Genomic DNA, 25,306 nt, shown 5'->3' on the forward strand with positions numbered 1-25,306 from the left:
ATACTGAGGTTAAATTTGGTGTTCCACAAGGTTCTGTTTTAGGCCCACTGCTTTTTACTTTATATATGCTACCTCTAGGTCAAATTATTTGTAAACATGGAATTAGCTTCCACTGTTATGCTGATGATACACAGTTGTATGTTTCAGCAAAGGCAGAGGACAGACAGCACCTTATAAAAGTTGAGGAATGTGTAAAGGACATTAGACACTGGATGCTAACTAACTTACTTTTACTTAATTCTGATAAGAAAGAATTATAGAAAGAATTGTATTAGGACCACGTGTAAGCTTTCTGATCTCATAGTAACTCTGGATGGACTTTCTGTTTCATCATGTGCAGCAGTAAAAGACCTGGGAGTAATTATTGACTCCAGTGTATCATTTGATGCTCATGTAGATAATATTACTAGGATAGCCTTCTTTCATCTCAGAAATATTTCTAAGATAAGAAATATATCGTCACTACATGATGCAGAAATATCACCTCTAGACTAGATTACTGTAATGCTTTACTGTCTGGATGTTCCAATAGGAGCATAAACAAACTCCAGTTAGTCCAGAATGCAGCTGCTAGAGTCCTAACTACCAGAAGATACGACCACATCACCCCGATCTTATCCACACTGCATTGGCTCCCAGTGAAATCTCGCATTGATTATAAAATACTATTATTAATCTATAAAGCACTAAATGGTCTCGGGCCACAGTATCTAAGCGACCTTTTGGTTTTATATGATCCGCCACGCCTACTTAGATCAAAAGATGCAGGCTATTTGACGGTACCTCGAATAGCGAAGGTTACAGCAGGGGGAAGAGCTTTCTCTTATAGAGCCCCACAGTTATGGAACAGTCTTCCAATTAGTGTTCGGGACTCAGACACAGTCTCAGTGTTTAAGTCTAGGCTTAAAACGTATTTGTTTACTCAAGCTTACCATGACTATACTTTGTTACGCTAAGCACAGTCCTAATAATCTTTTTTCTCCCTCTCTCCTTCTGTCGAGCCACGCACGATTTTATGGAGATACTAAAGATCCTGATCCATTTCGGATGTCCTACCTCTGGATGTCGCTCTCATCTACTCCAATTACAGATTGCTGGGACTACGGCTGCTTCTAAGGCCAAACTGACTTCATATAAAACTATAATGAACTTTTTCACACTATCTGTTGTTACCCAGATGAGGACGGGTTCCCTTCGGAGTCTGGTTCTTCTCAAGGTTTCTTCCTCTTAACATCTTAGGGAGTTTTTCCTCACCACTGGCTTGCTCAATTGGGATAAATTTTAATATCTGTATACCATGTTTATATATTTCTGTAAAGCTGCTTTGAGACAATGTCTTGTAAAAAGCGCTATACAAATAAAATTGAAAAATTATTTTTGTTTTTTTTTTGTTTTACTGACAACGCCCCTCGGGTGGGTGGCAAAATATCCTTCAACACAAGCCTAGAAATTTAGGGAGCATTCAAAATGTTTTGTTTGATGAATACTGAATGACAAGCAGGAAGGAAACCTTGGGATTCTACGCAGTATCCAATACTAAGTTCGAATTAAGCAACAACTAGAGGAGTACTGAGCAAGCTCTGCATCAAACACAAAACCAGAACTGAAATGGTAGTAAATATGTGAACAAAAATATGCACACACGCACAAAAAAACCCCCTAAAATTATAGCCAATCTCTTAAAATGTTTTAATCAAGCAACATGTTGTACTAATAACAGTTGGGATCAAGCTTAGAGTGAATGCTGAGAATCAGTGAATGTGGAATTTTTTATATTACTTGACCAAGAAAGATTCTCACTGTTGCCTCATCAGGTTCTGGGCTGTCATCATGACTTCCAGAGACAGCACGGCCATATATTCCAGCTGGTGGCTCCCACGAGGCTTTTTTTGTGGACTCATCCTGCTCAGGACATGCTGCCACTTCGGGTCGGCTTGGAAGGACCATAGAGCCAAAAACTCCTGCCGGGGGGTGGGGGGTTGAACGAAGAGATGTCCATTTTTCATTTTTAGGGTCAAATGTCAATTATAAAATTCACAATAAACATTTAAAGGATTTTTATTACAAAAGCAGACAGGTTGCACTAACCTTTCCCAACTACTCCCTCAGACATGTCACTAACAGGGGTGGTCTTCGTGTTGTGTAGCTGAGATTCTGAAAAACAAAGAGCCAGTGATAAATACTACTGCTGATTATATTTCATCGCTTTATGATACACATAAAGAAAGAAAAGTTTTTAACAAAAAGTAATTTCCAAATCTCTCTGTTGCCTGTGAAACAAACTCTAATTACGTCCCACTCTCTTAATGTCTTATAAGAGAAAGGGACATAGCTGAGGAGCGCTGCTCCAGCAGGAGCTAAAGCTAATGTCTAGGCCAGATAAACGTAAATAAAACCACACAGTGGTGCTTGAAAGCCTGTGAACCCTGTAGAATTTTCTATATTTTTGTATAATTATGACCCAAAACATCATTGGATTTTCTATGATGTCCTAAATGTAGACAAAGATCCCAACTGAACAAATGAGACAAAAATATTATACTTCACAACACGTTTGTGGAAGTGTATCATGGCACAAACAAAGGAGATTTCTGAGAACCTCAAAAAAAGTTGATGGTGCTGGAAAGGTTTACAAAACCATCTCTAAAGAGTTTGGACTCCACCAATCCACAATCAGGCAGACTGTTTACAAATGGAGGAAATTTAGGACCAGAACAATTCTGTTCCCCTGCCCAGGAGTGGTCGACCAATAAAGATTACTCCAAGAGCAAGACGTGTAATAGTCCACAAGGTCACAATGGAACCCAGGGTAATTTCTAAGCAACTAAAGGCTTCTCTCACATTGGCTAATGTCAATGTTCATGAGTCCACCATCAGGAGAACACTGAACAACAATGGTGTGCATGGCAGTGTTGTAAGGAGAAAGCCACTGCTCTCCAAAAAGAACTTTGCTGCCCATCTGCATTTGCTTAAGATCACATGGACAAACCAGAAGGCTATTGGAAAAATATGTTTTGTGGACAGATGAGACCAAAATAGAACTTTTTGGTTTAAATGAGAAGCGTTATGTTCGGAGAAAGGAAAACACTGCATTCCAGCATAAGAGTTTTATCCTATCTGTGAAAATAGTGGTGGAAGTATCATGGTTTGGGTCTGTTTTGCTGCATCTGGGCCTGGACGACTTGCCATCATTGATGGAACGATGAACTCTGAATTATACCAGAGATTTTAAATGAAAATATCAGGACATCTGTCCATGATCTAAATCTCAAGAGAAAGTTGGTCATGCAGCAAGGCAATGACTAAGCACACAAGTCATTCTACCAAAGAATGGTTAAAGAAGAATAAAGTTAATGTTTTGGAATGGCCAAGTCAAAGTCCTGACCTTAATCCTACAGAAATGTTGTGGAAGAACCTGAAGCAAGCAGTTCATGTCAGGAAAGCCACCAACATCCCAGAGTTGAAGCTGTTCTGTACTGAGGAACGGGCTAAAATTCCTCCGAGCCGATGTGCAGGACTGATCAACAGTTACCGCAAACATTTAGTTACAGTTATTGCTGCACAAGGGGGTCACACCAGATACTGAAAGCAAAAGGTTCTCATACTTTTTCCACTCACAGATATGTAATATCGGATCATTTTCCTCAATAAATAAGTGACCAAGTGTAATATTTTTGTCTCATTTGTTTAATTGGGTTTAGGACTTGTGTGAAACTCTGATGATGTTTTAAGTCATATTTATGCAGATATATAGAAAATTCAAAAGGGTTCACAAACTTTCAAGAACCACAATAGAAAGCACAAATCAGGTTGTTTTTTCTTGAATGATACAAATATTATATAATTTGGCTGGCACTCTCCCTGTCAATCAGAGACACTCTAACCAGCAGTGGGGGGGTCCTGTGAATGTGTTCAACTCTAATGTGTTCAGCTGCTGTGTGAAAAGATGTTGTGGCTGGATTATGGTGTCTCAGATGAAGCGCATGCTAAACTTGAACCTCCCCATTCGGTAGTTGTTGTGTGTTAGGTGAGAGCTAGCTAGTGGGTGGGACTTGGCAAAATAAATAAATAAATAAATAAATAAATAAATTCCGAAAGTCCAATAAAAACATAGATACTTTAGGTCTACAAACACATTGATTTAAATTACACACTGCACCTGCAACATAAAGTAATTCACCTTTGGCAGGCCTTAAAGCTCGGAGCGGTTCGCGACCTGCAGGTCTAACGTGGGGAGGCGAAGATGTTTCACTTGGCTTTTCTTCTGCTGCTGCTCCCTTAGAGTAAGACACTTTCTGACCAACAACACTGACACTCGCATCAGAAAGAAGCTTTTCCTGCGGTTGGACACCTGTGATACAGTTCACACGGAGATCTGAAACGTGTACACACTTAACACATTCTACACAGCAGAAATATAGAGTGTCTTTGGCGAGATGATACCTTGAGGACTTGGTTCCATGGAGGAAGGAGAAGCTTTCTTTTTCCCCGAAGGCACTCTGGCGATACGTGTTTTTGATGTCAAGTTCCCAGGGCTGCTGTGATGAATGGATGAATAAGACAATGAGCTTTTTAATTGATGTACCAATTATCCAGTATTGATGGCGTATACTGTGTATAATCACATATAAATGCAGTATCTCAATGGAAGCTGTACTTGTATCTTATGTCTAGATAAGGTTTCACGGGTTTCACTTATCAGGGCTATCTCCAAAAACTAATCTATACAAGCAAATAAGTAAACACAAATGATAAATTTGCACCTGCTCTTGGTGCCATTGATGGTGGGAGTAGTAGGAGAATAAAGGCTGGACAGGCTGCTCTCACTCATTGGGCTTGTCACGGACGGGGAGGTCCGAGAGGATGAGTCCAGGTTTGGCTCGAGTTTAACGGCCGAGTCCGGACTGTCTGGATCCGGCTCTGAGCCACTCATGCTTGCCTTTGCCCGCTTCTTAGCTGCGCTGTTACGCAAGGAGCGCAGTGAGTTCATCATCTGTAAATAAATAAAAAGAAATAATAAACATAAATATTTTAAAAAGACCATGAGCCCAATAAATCCAAAATGCCAATTCTCCTTTGATGTGGTCAAATAGAAGTGTACAAAATTTGTACCTGAGCAAATGATTAATAGTAAATGATTGAAATAAGGGTCTTTATAGCTTATAACATGGGTATGCGGCAACAATACTTGCAATACTGCCATAAACAGGAAATTATAGCTGTGCTATCCCCATCTGGATGAGCATAAATATACAATTTTGACCACACACCTCCTCCTTGTCCACTGGCTCCTCATCTGGTTCCTGCAGGTTCATGACAGTCAGGTCGAGGTGGAGATTCCTGCTACGTTGATCTCTCGAGTTCCCCGCATCCTGCACAGACAGCTGTGAGATGGGCGAGATGGGTGGAGAAGACCTGACTGTGTTCAGCGCCTGAGGGAATGATGAGGAGGACGCCATGCTAGTCCGAGAAGCGTGCATCGGAGAACGTCTGGTGGAGCCAACCTCGCCTGCATTGAGGATTTGATAGTCGGCTTACTCAAAACACAAGCGTGCACTGTGTGAATCTAACTCTGCGCTCAAAGACATTGTGTTCTACTGGATCACATCCATCATGCTTGATCCATCAGATGATCAAACATGAGCAACAAACAAACAAACAAAAAAACAGGCAGGAAATCCATTAATTCATTAATTCTTTACTGTAGAGAACACAGCAATCATCAGTTAAATCAAAAATGTTTATAGACATTTCTGATTTGAAAAAAGAGCTGAGAGTTGTTATCAACTGGGCCTTCCATTATCAGAGCCTTCATGTCTGGGCAAGAAAAGCTGTCCTTAGAATTATCAAAGTTTATCATGACATTTTCATTTTGTTCGACAGAATGGCAACAACTTTATGATTTGTTTTTCTTTTCTGTACCAGTTTCTTAACTTTATTGTCTTGGACCTTTCTGTATTTGTCATGTTTCACAGTAAACAGGATTTTATATGAGGGGTTCTTTATGTAATTTACACACAAAAATACATTAATACTGAATGTTCAGGTTTTATCAGGTAACTGAGTATAACTGAAGTTTTAATGCCAATTTAGTGTGCATGTCTAACTATATAAACTATATAAAAGGGAAGCCCCAACTGAAACGGATTCAGATCACTTTGGGACGTCTCACTGTGTGGATCTCGTGTTGGTGGACAATAAACTTGGACCCTTTCTTTTCTCACTTATGGTTCTTCGCGTATTTCTTCATCCACCAGCTGGTCTAGCTGATGTAAGTATTGACTTTAAAATTGGTAGTATTTAACGTTTGGCAATTTTAGCGCAACAGTTTCCCCTAACAGATATATGCAATTACTGCAATACACGGATACTGTAATATCCCTTCAAAAATATCATATTTTGGACGCTTTGTGAGAATTTTAATTTTCTATAATGTCCTCACCGTTATTATTCCTCCATGGACTGGGCTCCCTGCACCGTGGGCTCGTCTCTCGATTGTTAGGCCATGTGTTGGACATGGAGAGCGTGGAGACAGCGTGGCTTCTGCGGGACAGCGTGGGAGTTAACTGGACCCCTGGCAGCGTGGCCAGAGGGTAGGAGGGCAACAGAAAGGAGCCAGGAGGAGTGGGATTGGACGGAAGAGAAAAAGTCCGCTCCACATTGGAGTTTCCGGACCCTAGCAGACGACCTGTCCTGGGAACACCTGCAATGGTACGAATCGTTTTAATAATCATGTTTGCAAAGACATAACTGACAATTCTATCGTTTTTTCTCTCCAATGGATAATCACTTCATTCCAACACTATTTGTGATTGCCGCAATATTTTACATAGAGCATCTTAAACCGAAATCGAAACAAACTGAATAAATTATAAATCAACATCAGTTCAACAACCTCTCTCGGCATCGCTGGAGCTGGCTGCTTTGAAAATGTCTGGGTTCGAGTCAAGGCTGCCGCTACGGCGAAGTCTGACTGCGGTTTCTCTCCTCCGGCCAGATGGGTGGGACTGAAGCGGTTCTGCTAATCCTAAATTGTATGAGAGAAAAAAATCGGTTCACATTACCTTTTAGTTACATAATTGCAAGTGCTGCAAACAACGACAGGATTTTCAGATACAAATTAATGTGTTGTCACGTATGGATCAGCAGTGTATTCAAACAAAGGAGCAAGTTTTGATCCATGCCAGATACTGGAACGAGGACTGTAAACCCAAATTTGACAGCCATCACTTGCTGTCTGTTCTCCACCACATAACGCGCACACTTTCCGTTCTGACATCTGGTTTATTTCAAAGAGAATCTTGGATTGTTCTTGGGAGTCTCAAAGACATCAATGTCGGGGTGCTTTAGTGTCTTTATTAATACAGCGCTGAGGCACAAGACTCCTACGTAAAGTTCCACATTACCCAAGTGGACTCGCGATGTGTAAAAATAAGCTTATGACTAGGATTATTCATGACAAATCAAACTCAATATTTGCCAACTAGTACAAATTTATTGGACACTTACTTACTACTTTACATAATATCATTAGTCTACTTATATTTTATGTAATTTGAATTATTAACTGAATGTCTTTGGGCTTGTTTTAAAGAACAACCTAGAAGCATTTTAAGAACGTTCTACACAAGAAAAGCCACAACTAATCAATTTAAGCATCAGTTGAGCACAAGCCTGAATACAGATCTTTTGAATACAACCCAGTGTATGTTCAATTTGAGGAAATAAGTCTAATCGTAATGCAAATTGTCCAAACTGTAACTCCCTGGGAGAACTGGCATGCACCAACCCACAATCACCAAATCTAAACAGTAGGAAACAGTCTGTTCATGACAGAGACCGATGAATACTGACGTGATGTGTGCAAGACTTAAGATATTCCAAGATATAATTAAGGAATAAAACATGACGGCAATGTGCTGTTCTAGGAAGATAATCAGCAGTAGATTGGTGTGATAGATGAAGCAGAGTTAATGGTAGCACCGCAAAGTTTATTTTTTTTCAATAACAGTGCATTCTTCAATGTTTCATTCCTTTTGTATCAATTTGCCACCCATTACAAATTTCGATCTACTAATGAAGGACTTTTACTTTTAAGTATTTCAAGCATAACAAGTTAGTTCCTGTTCCCATCACTTACATTAAAGCAGCAAGAAAAGCTCTTCCTTCAACTGCCTGTCTTTTTTTTTGTCCATAAAGCAATCTGTCCTCATGGCACTCACTTACTGACACTCGAGACTTCTTCCACAAGTGTTAAATAAACATCGCCTTACAGACAGTTTCATTTTTTTCCACATTTTTACAAGTCTGTTTATTGCCAGGCTTAGCTGGAGTTTCCTCCAGTCACCCAGAAATAGCATTCGCGGACAATATTCCCCTGCTCCAACTCAACAAAACTGAAGAAGGAGCGGGTGATCATGTGTTACAGGTGTTAACAAGCTGATATGTATTAGAGCAGGAGAAAATAATGAACTTGACAACACTATGGTGCTGAAAAAGTGGAGTGGGACTGAAGAACGTTTAGGCAAGTGTTCACTTAAAAAAACATCATCGGCTCTGATAAAATAAAAATAAAAACAATTACAAGTTCAGTTGCACAAACTACGTAATACATCATAGTGCTTAATGAAGAAAAAGAGGGACAAAGAAATAAAGAGATGTACAGTATGAAAACTTCAAGGAAGACATGGACTTACCAGACTGTGTGACACAAGATTCCTGATTCAGCCTCATGGAGGTAGTGAGATCTTCAAGATTTGACTAAAACAACAAAAAACATATTTAGTTATCAGCCAGCAACATACAATGTAAAAAAAATGATTGCGTTTTAGTTGTTCCCAAGTAAATTTTTAAGTTGACACAACAAATTGTTTTTTTTTTTAGTTTTTCAGTCAACTTAACATGTTTTCACTGTCAAAACTAGTTTGTAAGTTGAATTATCGACAGTATCTGTCACCTCAACTTAAAAGCATATGTTGAATCAATACAACAATGATGTCACGTTCGGAACATTCATCACGAGATCTCACATGAAGCGCGAATCAGACAGAAGACGATAGATGTTGTAGGGCAAGTCTGAAATCTTCCACCATTGTCAAATTTGGTAAGTAAATATTTGTTCATATTGATTTAATCACTTGTAAAAACGACATGTACTATATAATAGTATATTGTTTATAATAGTAAACAGTACAAGTATTGTTTACGTTGTTTCTACATCGAATTAAATTGCGGCTAATCCACACAGTTTGGCTAATCATATTATACTGTTGCTAGCCAGCGAACTAAAGCTTAATATCTATAAAAGTAACGAAACAAAACTAGCTAAGTATTATTTCTTCTAGTCACTTAATACAGGTTTAATATATCAACAATTTATCTCCATGATTTGCAAAAAGCAGGGGGTAGGTTAGCCTGAGGAAGAAATTCACATGGGACACGATAAACTATCCTCCAAGATATTGATTGCTACATATCACAATATGTAAATATGTGTGTGTGCACCGCATTCAGTGTTTATTTATCCATTTTATTTATTTTTTAATGTGAATTCAAGAATACAGAGCGTGAAGTGCATGGTATTAAAAGAGCAAAAACTGTGAGAGAGAAGTTAATTAAGTGCTCACGCACTGTGTACTGAGGTGTCGTTCATGAACGATTCCTTCATTTTCAACGAATCTTTAATATGATTCGGGAACAATAAGTTGTCTCTGAGAGTGATCTGTTCATTTTTGAACGCCCATGCGCAGCAACATCCCCATAGGTTCTGTACCGGAAACAGAAATGATTAGTTCACTTCTGGAGTCTTTGGTTCGAGTCGTTCGTTCATCACCCCACTGCATTCAGAATAGGGGGCAGTCACGTGATGAACGTATGCCTCAGACCTGAAGACTTGAGACGTGAACTAATCAAATGTGACGTGACAAAAGAAGAATGACTCGGATCGGGAGGTGAGGTGAACTAAGAGACTACTAATGCAAAGCAATTAATTAATCATTTCTGTTTCTCATAATTCGACCTTGGTTGCATTAGCCTATAGTTCATTTTTTATTCTAAATATGATCAATGTTTGCTAAGTACTAGATGTGTTGGGGAATTTAACATGTAACATTTTAATTTTATTCTGCTGAAATGAACGAAATGACTCAAAAAAAGATTTGTTCATTTTGCTGAACGAGATTCAAAGATCCGAATCAGTAAAATGATCCGAACTTCCCATCACTAAACTGTCTGACTCAGGCACCCGCATGCTTTCTGTGTGGGCGCGTGCTCTGTGATGTGTGCTTGCGTTAACACTGGTGAGTAGTCAAATAAACAAATTTACAGGCCAAGTCCTATCTTAAGTGGATGAAAACAGTCGTATACTACAATGCATAGCCTATAACATCGTTAAAGTTAATAAAACAACAAAGGAAAAAGATAACTCATCATTGCTCTGAGTTACTTTACTCTTGAATGGTTGTGTTAATATTTGTGGCTATGCTTGCACTTATATATATATATATATATATATACACATATATATAAACTTGCCATTTTCTGATGCTCCTTCTTCCACTGTAATGCTCCCTCATTAGCTTTGCTTACAATATCAATATATATATGAACCGCTGGCCATGAAATACATCAAGAGATTTGGTGAGAATCTATTACTTTGGTCCTGATCTTGCTTGTGTACACTGCTGTTTATTACATTTTTGAATGACCTTTTTTTTCCCTTTTCTTCATAGAATTACTTCAGGCACTGAAGTAACTGTCTTTTTTGTCATATCCAATATGAAAAAGTTAATAAACATGCATTTTTTGTTCTTTTACCTAAAGTAAAGTGTAAACTTATGGACTTGGCTACATTGTACAGCAGTGCTGAAGTACTTTGGAATGGAACCTCATGACATTTTACCTGCGTTGTGAAAATTCAAATGACTTTTTTTGCAGTGTTGTTTAACATGTTTCTGTGTTATGCTTATTTGATGTTCTGTAATGACTGAAGATCAGAGCAGAATTCACCAGACTGTCGATGGACCTGAGCAAGTCCTTTTATGAGGGTCTTGACAACCATGTCTCAAAGCTGCTGTGTTTGTACCGCTCAAGGCGCTATGCAGACATCGCAGGAATGAGTGCCATACTGGAGGGCCTGGATAAAAATGTGAGTAGATTTATTTCAAGTGTACTTGTTTTGTAAATACTGTGGTTATTTATTTTCTAGCCATTTCTCTTGTCCTGCATAATTTGAATATAAAACATTTGTACTTTTGAGGCATCAAATCATAGGAATAGGGTTGCAGTACTGCTGGGGCTGCCACTGTACATGCAGGAGAATCAATCTCAGTTCTTAAAGATCTGTGAGGAAAGTAAGAAGGGATGTTGGAAGATATTCAGATAATGGAAGTCCATGTATTGATATTTCCAACTATTTTGATGGAGTTTACTTTTTTAACCTTTATTTTCATGAGAGATGAAAGTTCAGGAAGTTGTACTGTATTTTTTTTTACCACCTTCTAAAATTAATTCATTTTGTGCGATAACTAGTAAAGTTAAGATCGGTTCACTCATGTTGTTCTTAAGTTGTTGAGCTTGTGAGGTTGTATGTGTGAAAGCACTTTTTTTTTTTAAATACAGCACACAGATTCTGAAGAAGAGTTAATCAAGGGCATGACTGTCGGAATCATTACAGTTGTGGATGATGTGATGGACCCTATTCCGTGTGACTGCAGTGATGTAACCGTTGTAATTGAAGAAGTTATCGTTCTACGCAACCTTGGCGATGTACCAAATATATTTGTCAACTTGATGGAATTGCTTTATGCACTTAACATAAACTACCCCCAAAACAGCAAATACACCTTTGAGGTCATTCAGAGGCTGTTCATGAACATTGGAGCTGATGCCTGCAGTGCACGAGTACATTCACTTAAAAATAATCTGCTGAAGTAGAGATGGGTGTTATGCATTTCTTATAAGAGAGAGTTCATGTGTTGTTGTGTATGTTACAGTTGCTATACCTCAACAGCATGACTTCAATTTTGTTCTATATATTTTCACCTTTAAACACTGGGCAATTGAAATGTAATTTTGTTAAGCAAAAACAGATTTCTGCTTGCTTTTTCTGTTGAGAAATACATGTCATTTAATTTATTTTTTACAACTGTAATAGATTTTTGTTTACTCAAATTGATCTCACCACAATATTACATTTTTAACCTTTTTGCTTAAAAAGTTGAAAGAAACACTGGTTATTGTAGCTCTGGATATTTGAACCTGTTTGACTTGTTCTGTTTACATTTGTAAATTTATAAGTGAAACAACGGACAGTCTTTCATATGGAAAAATGGGTTGTTATTTATTTGGTAGAACTTGCTAATGTAAGTTAGGAAAATAAGCCACATTAAGTTAAATGAACTCGAATTTTAGTACAGACAACTTGGAAAAAGTTAAGTTCACCTTACTTTTATAACAGTATTTCAACTGAACCTGGGATGTCTGCATTACTTGAAATGAGTAGGTGGGTCAATTATTTAACTATGTCAACAAAACTTTAAGTTGAAATTACTTATTATTTTACGTAAATACAACTTAACTGAGTCAAAGCAAAAAGACAACTCAATAAGTTAAGTTGAGTGAACAAAAAAATTTTTTTTACAGTGTAGACCTGGTTATTATCTACATTTCTGTGCCTAATACCTGGAGAGAGAAGACTTTTTAACCTCCTTCACCACTCAACCTGACAACGAGGACCAAGAACTGCAGTGGTGTTGCCAAGAAACCAAAAGTGATATAAACAGATCCTTCATGAAGGCAGGAGAAATGAAATGGCTTAGGCATCATATGCACTTCATTAATATGGACTATAATATAACAGTTTCTTTAAACTGAAGTGCTTAACAGCTGATAAATTAATTATTTACATTATAGACACACACCAATCAGCCATAACATTAAAACCCACTGACAGCTGAGGTGAATAACATCGATTATCCTGTTACAATGGCACCGGTCAAGGGGTGGGATTTTTAGGCAGCACGTGAACAGTCAGTTCTCCATGTTTGTGTGTTGGAGGCAAGAAAAATGGGCAAGTGTGAGGATCTGAGCGACTCTGACAAGGGCCAAATTGTGATGGCTAGACAAATGGTGAACTGGCAACAGCCCAAGGCTCCTACTAAGAGCACAAATAGCGGAAAAAGTTAATGCTGGCTATGATAGAAAGGTGCCAGATAGATGTCACACAGTGAATCACAGTTTGTTGCGTATGGGGCTGCGTACCCACAGACCAGTCAGCGTGCCCATGCTGACCCCTGTACACCGCCGTAAGAGCCTACAATGGGCAAGTGAGCATCAGAACTGGACCATGGAGCAATGGCAGAAGGTGGCCTGGTCTGATGAATCACGTTTTCTTTTACATCATGTGGACGGTCAGGTGCGTGTGCGTTGCTTACCTGGGGAAGAGGTGGCACGAGGATGCACTATGGGGAAAAAGGCAAGTTGACAGAGGAAGTGTCATGCTCTGGACAATGTTATGCTGGGAAACTTTGGGTTCTAGCATTCATGTGGATGTTACTTTGACATGTACCACCTGCCTAAACATTGCTGCAGACCAAGTACTCCCCTTCATGGCTACGGTATTCCCTAATGTCAGTGGCCTCTTTCAGCTGGATGATGCACCCTGACACACTCCAAAAATTATTCAGGAACGCTTTTAGGAACATGACAAAGAGTTGGTGGCAAAGGTGTTGACTTCAAATTCTCCAGATCTCAATCCTATCTGTGGACAAACAAGTCCGATCCGTGGAGGCCCCTCCTCGTGACTTAAAGGACTTACAGGATTTTTAAAAGAGAGAAAAATAATACTTTTTACATTTTCTTTATAAATATGTTTAGACTGTATTGCTGTTGTGTAGTTCAATTGTGCTAATCTTTATGCTGTATACTGTAACATCTCCAAGATCTGGGGAAAAAAATATTCAGGTTGGTACTATATATGCATAAAAGACTGTATTGTATTGCACAGATATAAACTCGAGAATTACTGGCGCTTTTAAAGGAAATTGTATAATATAACCTTTGCGTATTTGAACTAAAATACAAACAAACTGGCATTCCTTGACAATTTCAAGCTATTATTAATCGCTCCGTCACTAGGAACACTTGCTCTGAGATTTGTGGAAACACACTAGGCGGAAAGCAAGACACAGTTCCCCAATGGCTCATCAGCTTAATTGACTCGACTCCGGTCACCATCACAGGGAGCACTGAGATCCTCAATCAACACTGCTGCCTTGAGAACAGGAAGAAAGAAGCAGCTCTTCCTCTCTACCGTTACCAGTAGCCGCAATTATCTTATTTTGTCAAATTTAAACATTGCTACATCATTTCTTAATACGAAGTCTACTGTTATAAAATGATAATTATAATGCATAACAGAGATCTAGACAAATTGAGCATGGTAGTGGGTAAGAAATGACCAGTTTACACTGTTTACACATACATGAGCTACCATTTAATAAACTTTGACAATTAAAGGAAACTGTGAATAAAATCTTGTGATTTGATATGAATAAATATATACTTTTTTAATTAAAGGCTTTTTAAGGAACTTTTTTGAACTCCCTCTTTCTGACAGGGAAAACAATAAAAACAAAACAAAACAAAAAAATTTAATTAAAGTGAACAAATCCTTCCTGACGATTGTATTAAAAGGCATGTTAATGAAATGCTATACTAAATGAAAACCTGAATCTAAGCTAAATACAATCAGGAACGGCATATTTGACCTTAAACAAGCGGCTTAGACTCGCGTGCTTGTGTACTAAATACTAAGGATTATGTCTCCTTCAGGGAATTTAAAGGTAATTTATTACTTCCTAATAAAGCAATCACTGTGAGAATGAGCCATGTTGTGGCCTCTGCCAAAGCCCTTAGAGCTTGGCTCATGTATCGTGAAGTACAAGCGAGGTGAACAAAATATGCCGGAGCCTTTTAGTGGCGTTGTGGGAGCCTGTAACCAGATCACTGCGCTGTCTCTCCTGTCTCTCTCGGTGTGTGACAGATGACCCTTTCGGAGCAATCTTTTCTAGTTCTTAGCAGCTGTTAACAATCCTGGCAACATGGCAAATAGATTCCATGAGTCAGCACACTGAATGGTCGGGCAAGTCCGGATATGGTCGCACCCTTAAAAAACTAAGGGTGGAGTTGTAGAAACAGTATGAATCTATGGGGGGAAATGATACAAAAAAAAATTCACTGGTTGAGAACTGTACAATCTCACATCATAGATTTTTTTTGTATTTCACATGTACTACAAACGCAATGCAAAATACGATGGGGTCCTTTTGGGGTGATTTTTTCAGTTTTGTAGTATCTTTTGAGGTAAACTGCTTCGATAAACAAACGACGTGGCATTTTTTTGTGTAATGTTAATCTTAAATTATTTCAGATTTTATTTGACTGACATACCACCAAAAGTCATAATCATTACCATGGATTATTCCTAAACAGAACAATGTGTGTAAGGAAATTTTCACTGAATTATATTTTTGCTCATTTTAAGAGACACTTCTTATATCTTTGGAAGTTTTGATTTAATCTGAACCTCATCTCGGATTAAAGGAAGCCAAATGTGAAATAAGGCTCAACTCCCAACACATCTAAACCTGGCAGAAACACTCAGCAGGATCATCTGACACCCACGCGTCACACACACACCTTTGATTAGGCCACTATCCTAATTAGACAATATTCTGACAGAAATTTTTAAAAATAAAATATCACCCAAGCAGCCAATGACACATCATTAAAATATCCTATGCCCATAAAAACAAAATCAACAGCAGACAGACATTAATTTGGACATTCAATTGGATCGGTCTACAGATAAAGCTCTAACAGGAGAGACAGGCGCATGATTCGTGAAACAGCAGACAATTTCCAACCTTGATATCTAATTTGCACTCAACCAGACACGAGCCTGCACAGAGACTCAGAGAGCTGAAATATCGCAGACCTGTCAACATATGCTAGCCTTAAAGGTAATGATATGGATTTGGTATACATCATGCAAAAATCTCTATTGGGAATTCAGACCATTGTTCTACGCCTTTACATTTCATCAACATATTTTCCTGTACGTTCAAACAAAACAGTACTGTTGGCCCCCTTTCAGTTTCGTTCCTACTCATTATAAGTCAGTCTTAAACATCATATATTAAACTTTATTATAAACTTTTTTCCCCACATTGCCCGATGGATGAATTGAACATTTAAGAGGTTAGATGAATTCTGGTAGATTTGGCTGATTCTAACTTTGATTGTGTTTACTGTGGATTGTCACTGTTGCTAGTAATGTCAGGTTTTGTTTGGTTCCTAAGTTCAAAATGAAATGCCTGATTAAAGCTCTACTTGAACACTCAAGTGCGCTCTAATATCACTGAATCCATTATGGTTTTTCAGATATTATCTTCCATGTAGTGTGTTAAAGAGCTGTTTGTTTCAAAAATCAAAGCGCACGACAAACTGGGGTGCAAAAATTTTAATTATGAGCACATTAAAGTGCTTTTTGACCTTGGATGAATGTAAATCTATTGTACGAGACCTTTAAAACAAAATTAGGCACATTTCGAAACCATAATAGGTGCGCTTTAACGACAGGTATTTCTGCAACCGACAATTTAATGACCCACCAACTGCCAGATAAAGGGGGGAAAGCACCAGTGTGTGAACCACTTGGACTTGTACGCAATAAATCCAGACATCTAATAGAGAACTATAAACTTCAAAAAGTAGACGCGATTTGATGTTCCTATGACGTTTCTATTTCTTTGGACACCAAACATCACCTGTATTGTGTCTGACTCATGCTGACCATTCTTCTAAATTGTTCATTTTTTGCACGCAACATTAAAACATGTGCGAATCCCTCACCTTGTCGGACAACTTTCCATTCAACGCGCTGCAGGGCTCCTGATTTCCTGCAGACGGGAGGCTCGACCTCTCCCAGGGTAGCTTGTTTTTGCCCTTGCCGGCACTCACTATCCTCCTCTGTAATGGTATCTCATCAGTCAGGGAACCAAGACTGCTGTAGGCATTCAGCCCTTCCGAGTTCACGTTCGTCCTGTGACTCCTCGCGCTGTTCGATCTGCCTCCGTTAAGGATCCACTCCAGATCGGCTCCGGAGCCGAACTGGGGCGTGCGTCGCTGGCCAGGTTTGGGGATAACCAGTGCGTATTCCACCGTACCATCCGCACATACCCGAGGAAGGACGTGCCTGGCCCTTCGTGCCTGTACGGCAGCCATAAGGCCCTCAGCGTCACCGGTGAGCTCCACCCTGTCTATAGCCTTCATGATAGGTTGCTTCTTGCCCGTGTCAAGACAGTAATCGAAAACAGCGAAGAGCTCCAGGGCTGCGTGTCGCACCCTCTTCTTGCTGTCTGCAAGATAAGGAGCGACCAGAAAGCACAGATGCGGGATGTTGAAGTCTTTCCTGGGGTGCGCCAGCACGGCAGCTATAATGATGTTCAGAACATCCTCTCTTACTCTCGAGTTTTTGTGCTTCAAGTGTCCCGTTACAAGGTCCAGAACTTTCTGCGGCCCTACAACCCTCATGAGCTGCCGAAAAATGTTCATGTATTCATTACGAGGAACGGCGCGCGTGTCCCCCAGGGTTTTGAGGGCCACATGCGCGATCTGTTTGTAATATCGGTCCACATCGTAGTCCAGCTTTTGAACAAGGAGGTTCAGGACCTGTAAAGTGCCGTACAAGACTTTAAAGTTGGTGTCGTCCAGGAGCCTGTGTAAAAAGTAGATGAACTCCACAATACTGTCAAACGAAACGGTTTTCAAGTCCAGCTCGGACAGGATGGTTTTCAGCTCTTCTATCCCATTCGTTCGATTTTGGTAGTTCTTGTGATCAAGGAGTTGTTCGTGTAACTCCGGAGGTATTAGTCCATAAATCATCATTGACGATGATGATGACGACGACGTCAAAGTCTGTCCAAGGCCAAGCTTAAGGCTAAGAGACTATTTGAGGTTATTTGTAAGAGCACGTGTATGTGTTGAGATTTTATAAAGCGCATCTTGACAAGGCCTGTGTGAGCACAGATTTCAGAACGTGGTCACCAAGAAAGAGGTCTAAACAAGTAGAAAAGAAAAAAAAAACATAACAGACTCAAGTCAGGCTGCTGGGAAAAAAAGCCAAATACATCAATACCCTGGCCAAATACAGCTGAGGGGGAAGTAAAGGAACAAAATAAAAATAAAAACAACAACGCACTGACATTTCGCCACTGAATGGTGGCAAAATAAGTAAACATACACGTAGGTAAATATGTCTAAACAACCTGTAGCTTTGCCAGCTTCAGTGATATGATGATAAGCTAAGGGGAAAAAACCCTACAGTTTTTATTCTAGGCACTGCAGTATTCGGGTTACTGTTAGCACATTTCAATGTGAACCAACTCAACCTGCTAGTCTCAGTAACCTGGTTAGTTAGCTAGCTAGCTAACTGTGTCATCTTTAAGACTACCCAGGTCCAAGCAATATAACTGACATAGGAACCGCTTAACATTGTTTATGGCAAGAGTTTGGCTAACTATGTTGCCAAGCCTACGGCACTCATCCCGACAACGGTTTTAAAACAAACAGAAAATTCACCTTAATTATGTTCAGCAGCGTGTTTTGCGTGCTGCGAGCCTAACTTGAACAAACACAAACACACCGCTATGCAGTTTCAGGCATCACATACCAGCGTTGCTGTGAATTAGCAGCGTTACAAAAAGCGCAGTCGCCGACTGTAAAGCAGCACACAAGGCGTTTAAGTCCAGACTCGAGGCGCTCAAGCTTGGAAACTTGTTTGCAGTTTTATTCGCGGTCCACGGTTGATATATACACATATATATACACATATATATACACATATCTTTTCCACGACGCTCCCGGTGGTGTGTTTGGAATCAAAATGGCGCAGCATGTCACAAACCAATCGCTTCCATGGTGACGCCAAGACTTGGAAGCACCAGAGCTCAACTCCTGCAGAGAACTATGGGATTTGTATGAACCGCTAGCATTTCATTGAAGCCCAACAAAAAAAAAAAGGCCTGTGATCTAAAAATGTACACGATAACGCTGTTGTCGTGACATCTACATCCATATCCCTGCATTTAAAGTCCCCATGACATCAAAATTGAAGTTTGAGATCTTTTAGTATGAATATATTCGCTTTAAAGTTGTCTATAAGGTAGTGTGCTCCAAGACAATGACAACATTTGCATTTAGAAGATATATGCATTCAAAATTTACTCTCTTTCTCGACCACCATTTTTTTATGACATCATTCTGCACTTCAGTTTCTCATAAGATGTTCTGTCCAATCAAACACTCTCTCGAATCTGAAGTGTCCCGCCCACCCAACATTATTAACAAAAATCCATGGTACTAACTTTAGCCAGGTTCACACTGTACGATTTTGGCCACGATTTGGTCGTCTGAGACAATTTTTGAGAATCCTAAATGATTCCTCTAATCCTAGGCCAAAAGTCTTTGATCACTAGTTTGACACCTTCTCCGACAGCTGATTAATAGTCATTGCGATCAAATTTTTCCTCCAGTTCAATTCTGCCAGTGAGGCAGAGACTGTAGTGTGGTTTCTCCTACTCCGTACGAGTCTTCTTACGTGCATCCGTTTTTCACGTCTTGACTGTTGTACAGTCTGATATTAATGACAACTGAGATCCTACATGGTGACGTGGATTCAAAATCGCACAGTGTGCACCTGACTTTAACTGTCAAGTACGACTTAACCCCAGGCTGAGGGGTAAGCTAAACGCTATTGGCTATTTAAAAAGAAGGGAGGAGCCACTTGATATGTCCTGCCCTGACTTCCTGTTTCAGTGTATAACACGTTGAATAATGCTGCACGAATCAAGGCACTTTGCAGGGACTTTAAATGCACACTCAGTGTCCAATTTAGTCTGGATTATACATCATGTGCAAAGTATGTCGAAACATACATTGTGGAACAATTCAGGTAAATTCCTGAAGTGTAACAGAATATTCAAAACACCCCGCCCCTGCCTCACATCAACGCAAGAGTTTAAAATAAATGCTAAGAATTCAATGAAAGGTGCCAGAGTGGTGCATTGGCATGTCACAGCTTCAAGGGTTACTGTCTGTGTGGAGTTTTGTATGTTCTCCTCGTCTTCCTACGGGTTTCCTCTGGGTTCTCTGGTTTTCTTCCAAAAACACAAAGGTAGATGAATTGGCTACGCTATACTGACCCTAGTTGTGAATTAGTGTGTGAGTGTGTGTACATGATGCCCTGGCATGGACTGGTGTCACATCCGGGGTCAATTCTCCCCACCTTGCGCCCAGTGTTGCCAGGATTGGCTCCGGATCCACCACAACCCTGGCCAGCCCTGCTGAAAGAAAAAAAAAAACAACAAAAAACAATAGAAATCATCACAGAAATTCAAAAGGTTTCCTACCATTGAAAAACATCAGCTACCCATTAAAACCATTACCATTATTGGGCCTCAGTTGTATCCACTAGACATAACATGACAACAAATTACCAGTAAAGGACAATTACAAGGACAAGGTTTCAGCAGGGACGATAATGCGGTTACTCAAGTTAAATTGAACAAAAAGAATACAACATACAATATAAGTAAGTGGGGAAAGAGAGAGGAAAAATTTTTTGGCCTACACGAGGAAAAAGTATTGCATTGTGTTAAAGTAACATGTGAAATGGCCAAGTATCAATGGAAAAAACTATATGGCCAAAAGTATGTAGACATCTGACCATCACACCCATATGTGGTTCTTACCCAAACCCACAATTGTATAGGATGTATTTGTATACTGTAGCATTACAGTTTACCTTCCCTGAAACTAAGAGGCCCAAACCTGTTCCAACATGACAGTGACACTGTGAACATGGTTTGCCAAGGTTGGAGCAGAAGATCTCGATTTGGCCTGCACAGATCCCCGATCTCGACTCCACTGAACTCCTTTGGGATGAATTTGAAAACCGACTGTGCCCCAGGCCTCCTTGCCAGAAATCAGTGCCTGACCTCACTATGCTCTTGTGGCTGAATGATCACAAATCCCCATAGCCACGCTCCAAAATCTAGTGGAAAACCTTCCCAGGAGAGTGGAGGTTATAATATTTATGCAAATGGAGACCAAATCTGAAATAGGATGTTCAAAAACGCACATATCTGTGTAATGGTCAGGTGTCCATATACTTTTGGCTATATAATGTCCAATTAATGTAAAGTGACTTATAATCAGACTCAGATCAAAGCCAAACTCAGATCAAGTGACAGATAGTAACTTACATACAGATAATACCCTAATTTATCTTATCATCAGGTGCACAATTTTCCAACCAAAAAAATAATAAACTGTTTGGGGAAAACTGCAGTTAAAGCTCTATTACAACACAAAGAATGAGGAGAAACTTCTTCCCGCAGACCATTCAGGCCCTCAACCAGGACAACACCTAGGACTATTTATACACAGGCATATAAATACAGACCTTAGATTTCTCTGCACAACACCCACACACCCAACATTCCTGTCAATACACATGGCATATCCTGTAGTTATAAATATTTATTGTATTGTATTGCAGCTTTTTCACTGCAGCTACCTCAGCTGGATGTTGCACAGCATTGTATTGCACATACAACTGCACATATATGTACTTTATACCGCATATATACATATAGTTAATAATTTTTTTTGCATTTTGTCTTTTTTATCTATATTTTTAGATTAATCTTTTAATATTTCTATGTAAGTTAATTCACAGGACAGTCATAAAAAGCATTTCACTGTACGTCGTACTGTGTAGGGTTGTGTGTGACTGATAAAATTTGGTTTGATTTGATTTGAAATGATACTGATACTTATACTATTCTGTACCACTAAAATATGCAATACATGAATATTTTTGAGTTGTATTTTGTTTTATATTTTTATTGTTGTATGTTTCATATTGGTGCACAGCTAATTAGCTACAGTTAATACCTTCATTTATCCTTTTTATCAGGTACATATATGTAATTTTGTTGTTTACTGACAAGTTAATTTGTTGCTATGCACAGTTTGTCAGCCACCTTCTACCCTGGTATTAAGTGGCAAAGGACGACCATAGTATCACCACCAGATATTACTTGGATGGTGGACCATTCTCTGCACTGCAGTGGTACATGGTACTGACATGGTAGTGTGTGTGAAGCTGGAATAATTGTATTAGACCCAGCAGCGTTGCACAAATTTCAATAAGTCAGGGTTCTCCTTTATAACATCAGGAGCATCTGGGAAATTCTCTGCATGGAGACCTTTCAGGTGATTATTCAGTCACCTTCTCGACATCTCGGAATTGGACTACTGCAAACTCATTCCTATACTCACATACTCACCACTGAATGCAGCTACACATCTTGTTTTCAATGTCCCTGAGTTCTCTTACATTGCTGTATTCCCTCTTGGCTTCCTGTACCTATCCACATCAGATTTAAAACATTGATACTTGACTACATAGCCAAAAACAAACCAGTCCCTGTACCTGAAGACACGGTGTTCCCTTCGAGCCTCTAGCACAGCTTTAACCCACCATCCCAGACAGAAGCAAGTCATGCATCAAGAGTCTTCTCTGTGCTTGCACCCAGGTGCTGGAATGAACTGATCCATTTACACTAATGCAAAACCCACTGAAATACCACTGCCATGTCAATGTCACCGCTGTGCTGAAAATGGTCCACTGGTCTAATAATATCTGGTCAGCAGTGATCACTGGTGGTCACTTCACACTAACGACCAGGGTTCATTATATTTACTGTATATATACGGTATCTAAAATGATATTTCGTATGTAGAAATACTAACCAAATTAGATAAATTAAAGCAAAAAAAAAAGTTTTAATAACTGCATTCATATACTAGATATCCTCCAGATACAAGTGTGTGCTACTACCGTCTATCTTATGTACAATATGCAAATACATACAATATGCAATAGGCATACATGCTTGTATTGTATTTTTTATTGTTGTGAAATATGTATTTTATGCTGGTGCATGTTCTCGTGTCTAATTGCAGTGCAGGACATATTAAAATAACATTTTCCCTACATTATAGTTCCAGTTTCATTGATGATCGCTGTGTGTCACCTCTGGACAACAGCTTCAGCCTTTTTTTTCTCTTTTTTTTTTGAAGTATGATTACACCTCTAAATAACTAAATAAGCCACAGAGCTTTCCAATACAGTAAATTATGTCTATCGCTAAGCTAATCGAGTTCAAACTAATGCTAAAAAGTTTGATACTTTTAGCATTGTTATAGACTAACCAACCAATGGAACAAAACATAAGTAGACCTGACCACAGGATTAATACTAGATGAAACTTAAACTTTAAAATACTTATGTCTTTACTCCTGTACTCATATCAGAATAAACAAATTATGCAGAACTATGAACCAGTGTGTGTATGAAATATGTGGATGAGGTGAAGAAAATTAATTTGGCACATGGAAAATGTTCATTTTTGAGAAAATGACCCATAAATGTAACACCAGCAATTTAACAGGATCCTAGAAAACAGTTAATCTTTTAATATGAATCATTACATTATGTAGGAATTGTCGACTATATGGCTCTAACCCTGGTCATTTAGTTCTCCCTGTCCTGCACATTTGAGTGTTTTCCCTTCCCCCGACACACCTGACTAAACTAATCAGTTAATTAACATTGAGTTGAGAAAACACTCAAATGTACAGGGACATGGAGTACTCCAAGAACAGTTTTGGGAACCTGCGATATGGACGACTTCCAATGCTTTCCAATGACATACTATTCAGTTTGGAGATATTTAAACATCTGTTGTATTTCTGTTAGAGATGCAACAATCGCACAACTTTGATTGATTTTGGTAATGTTTAATTGAACAAGTGAACTGAATCGAGACAACAATCATAAATCAATTATTATCTATTATATTTTTCAATTATTGTTGAAAAAGGACAGGTATATGAAAATATTATGTGTTGTCATGTGTATTTCATACTATACTACATCTCCAAGAGGGTTTTTTTTAGACTGATTGTACTTTTAGTCCCTGACCTAGTGACCCAGTATCAGGATGTATTTACCGATAGTGAATTCAGTTGAATTCCTGACTAAATCTGCATCTGCTAAATGCCATACATTAAACATGTATGGCATTTGTGATGCCATGTAAACATGTAAACATGTTTACATGTTTAAACATGTCATCCATCCATCCATTTTCTGTAGCACTGATCCTACACAGGGTCGTGGGAAGCCTGGAGACTATCCCAGGGAACTCAGGGCACGAGGCGGGGACACCCTGGATGGGGTGCCAACCCATCGCAGGGCACAATCACACACATTCACTCACCCATTCATAGCCTACAAAATGTTTTTGGACTGGGGAAGGAAACCAGAGTACCCAGAAGAAACCCCTGAAGTACAGGGAGGACATGCGCACTCGCGCACACAGGGCAGAGGCAAGATTCGGACCCCCAACCCCGGAGGTACGAGGCAAACATGCTAACCATTGAGCCACTGTGCTCAACTAAAAAATAATGCAAGGTAATTTGTCTATAACTGTAATACTTTGAAAATAGTCCTTCTGTACATTATTATCATTATTACAATTAATGATAGGACAACTCCAGATTCTGAACAAAGTTGGCCACATTTTGAATGGAGGCTACTAAATTGAATTGCATCATATCGTATTGTACTGTATGTGGTATTGTCCAAATTTTTTAAAAATATTTGTTGCTTTATGAACTGGAATCATATTGTATTGAAGCAGATTCAGTGGCATTGTCAATTCAGTGGTTAGCATGTTCGCCTCACACCTCCAGGGTTGGGGGTACAATTCCCGCCGCAACCGTGTGTATGTTCTCCCCGTGCTGCGGGGGTTTAATCTGGGTACTCCGGTTTCCTCCAAATCCAAAGACATGCATGGTAGGCTGATTGGCATGCTCAAAGTGTCCGTAGTGTATGAATGGGTGTGTGAATGGACACCCCTTCCAGGGTGTACCCCACCTTGTGCCCGATGCTCCCTGGGATAGGCTGCAGGCTTTCTGCAACCCAGGATAAGTGGTATAGAAAATGGATGGATGGATGGATGGATGTTATCTGGAAGCCTGAGGTTTACACCCCTAATTTCTGAATGTTTGGTATACTTACAACAACTGAGTACAACGGTATATGAAAATGTACCCTAATTATGCCAATGGAAAAAGACAATACTTGTCTTGTCGTGTGTTTTTCATACTA

At 39.3% G+C, this 25,306-nt stretch overlaps 1 protein-coding gene across 4 annotated transcripts in view; it reads right to left on the reverse strand.

Moving 5' to 3' along the window:
- togaram1 (TOG array regulator of axonemal microtubules 1) overlaps positions 1-19,409 on the reverse strand; it is a 34,754-nt gene extending 15,345 nt beyond the window's left edge. Inside the window, exons 1-11 of one of the 4 annotated variants that reach the window (XM_053682513.1) lie at positions 18,734-19,408; positions 16,915-18,120; positions 8,697-8,760; positions 6,896-7,027; positions 6,443-6,703; positions 5,271-5,509; positions 4,764-4,993; positions 4,444-4,538; positions 4,181-4,351; positions 2,089-2,154; positions 1,780-1,961 (exon numbers count right to left, since the gene is read on the reverse strand). In XM_053682513.1, coding sequence (XP_053538488.1) covers positions 1,780-1,961; positions 2,089-2,154; positions 4,181-4,351; positions 4,444-4,538; positions 4,764-4,993; positions 5,271-5,509; positions 6,443-6,703; positions 6,896-7,027; positions 8,697-8,760; positions 16,915-17,949 — 2,475 coding nt within the window. In that variant the 5' untranslated portion in view covers positions 17,950-18,120; positions 18,734-19,408. Of the gene's footprint in view, positions 1-1,779; positions 1,962-2,088; positions 2,155-4,180; positions 4,352-4,443; positions 4,539-4,763; positions 4,994-5,270; positions 5,510-6,442; positions 6,704-6,895; positions 7,028-8,696; positions 8,761-16,914 lie in introns of all 4 variants that reach the window. The other 3 variants (XM_053682512.1, XM_053682514.1, XM_047157428.2) reach the window with 3 other exon arrangements.
- Between the last annotated feature and the right edge of the window lie 5,897 nt (positions 19,410-25,306).

This window comes from Ictalurus punctatus, chromosome 9, assembly GCF_001660625.3.
Source record: "Ictalurus punctatus breed USDA103 chromosome 9, Coco_2.0, whole genome shotgun sequence".
In the NCBI taxonomy this organism is placed as follows: Eukaryota; Metazoa; Chordata; class Actinopteri; order Siluriformes; family Ictaluridae; genus Ictalurus; species Ictalurus punctatus.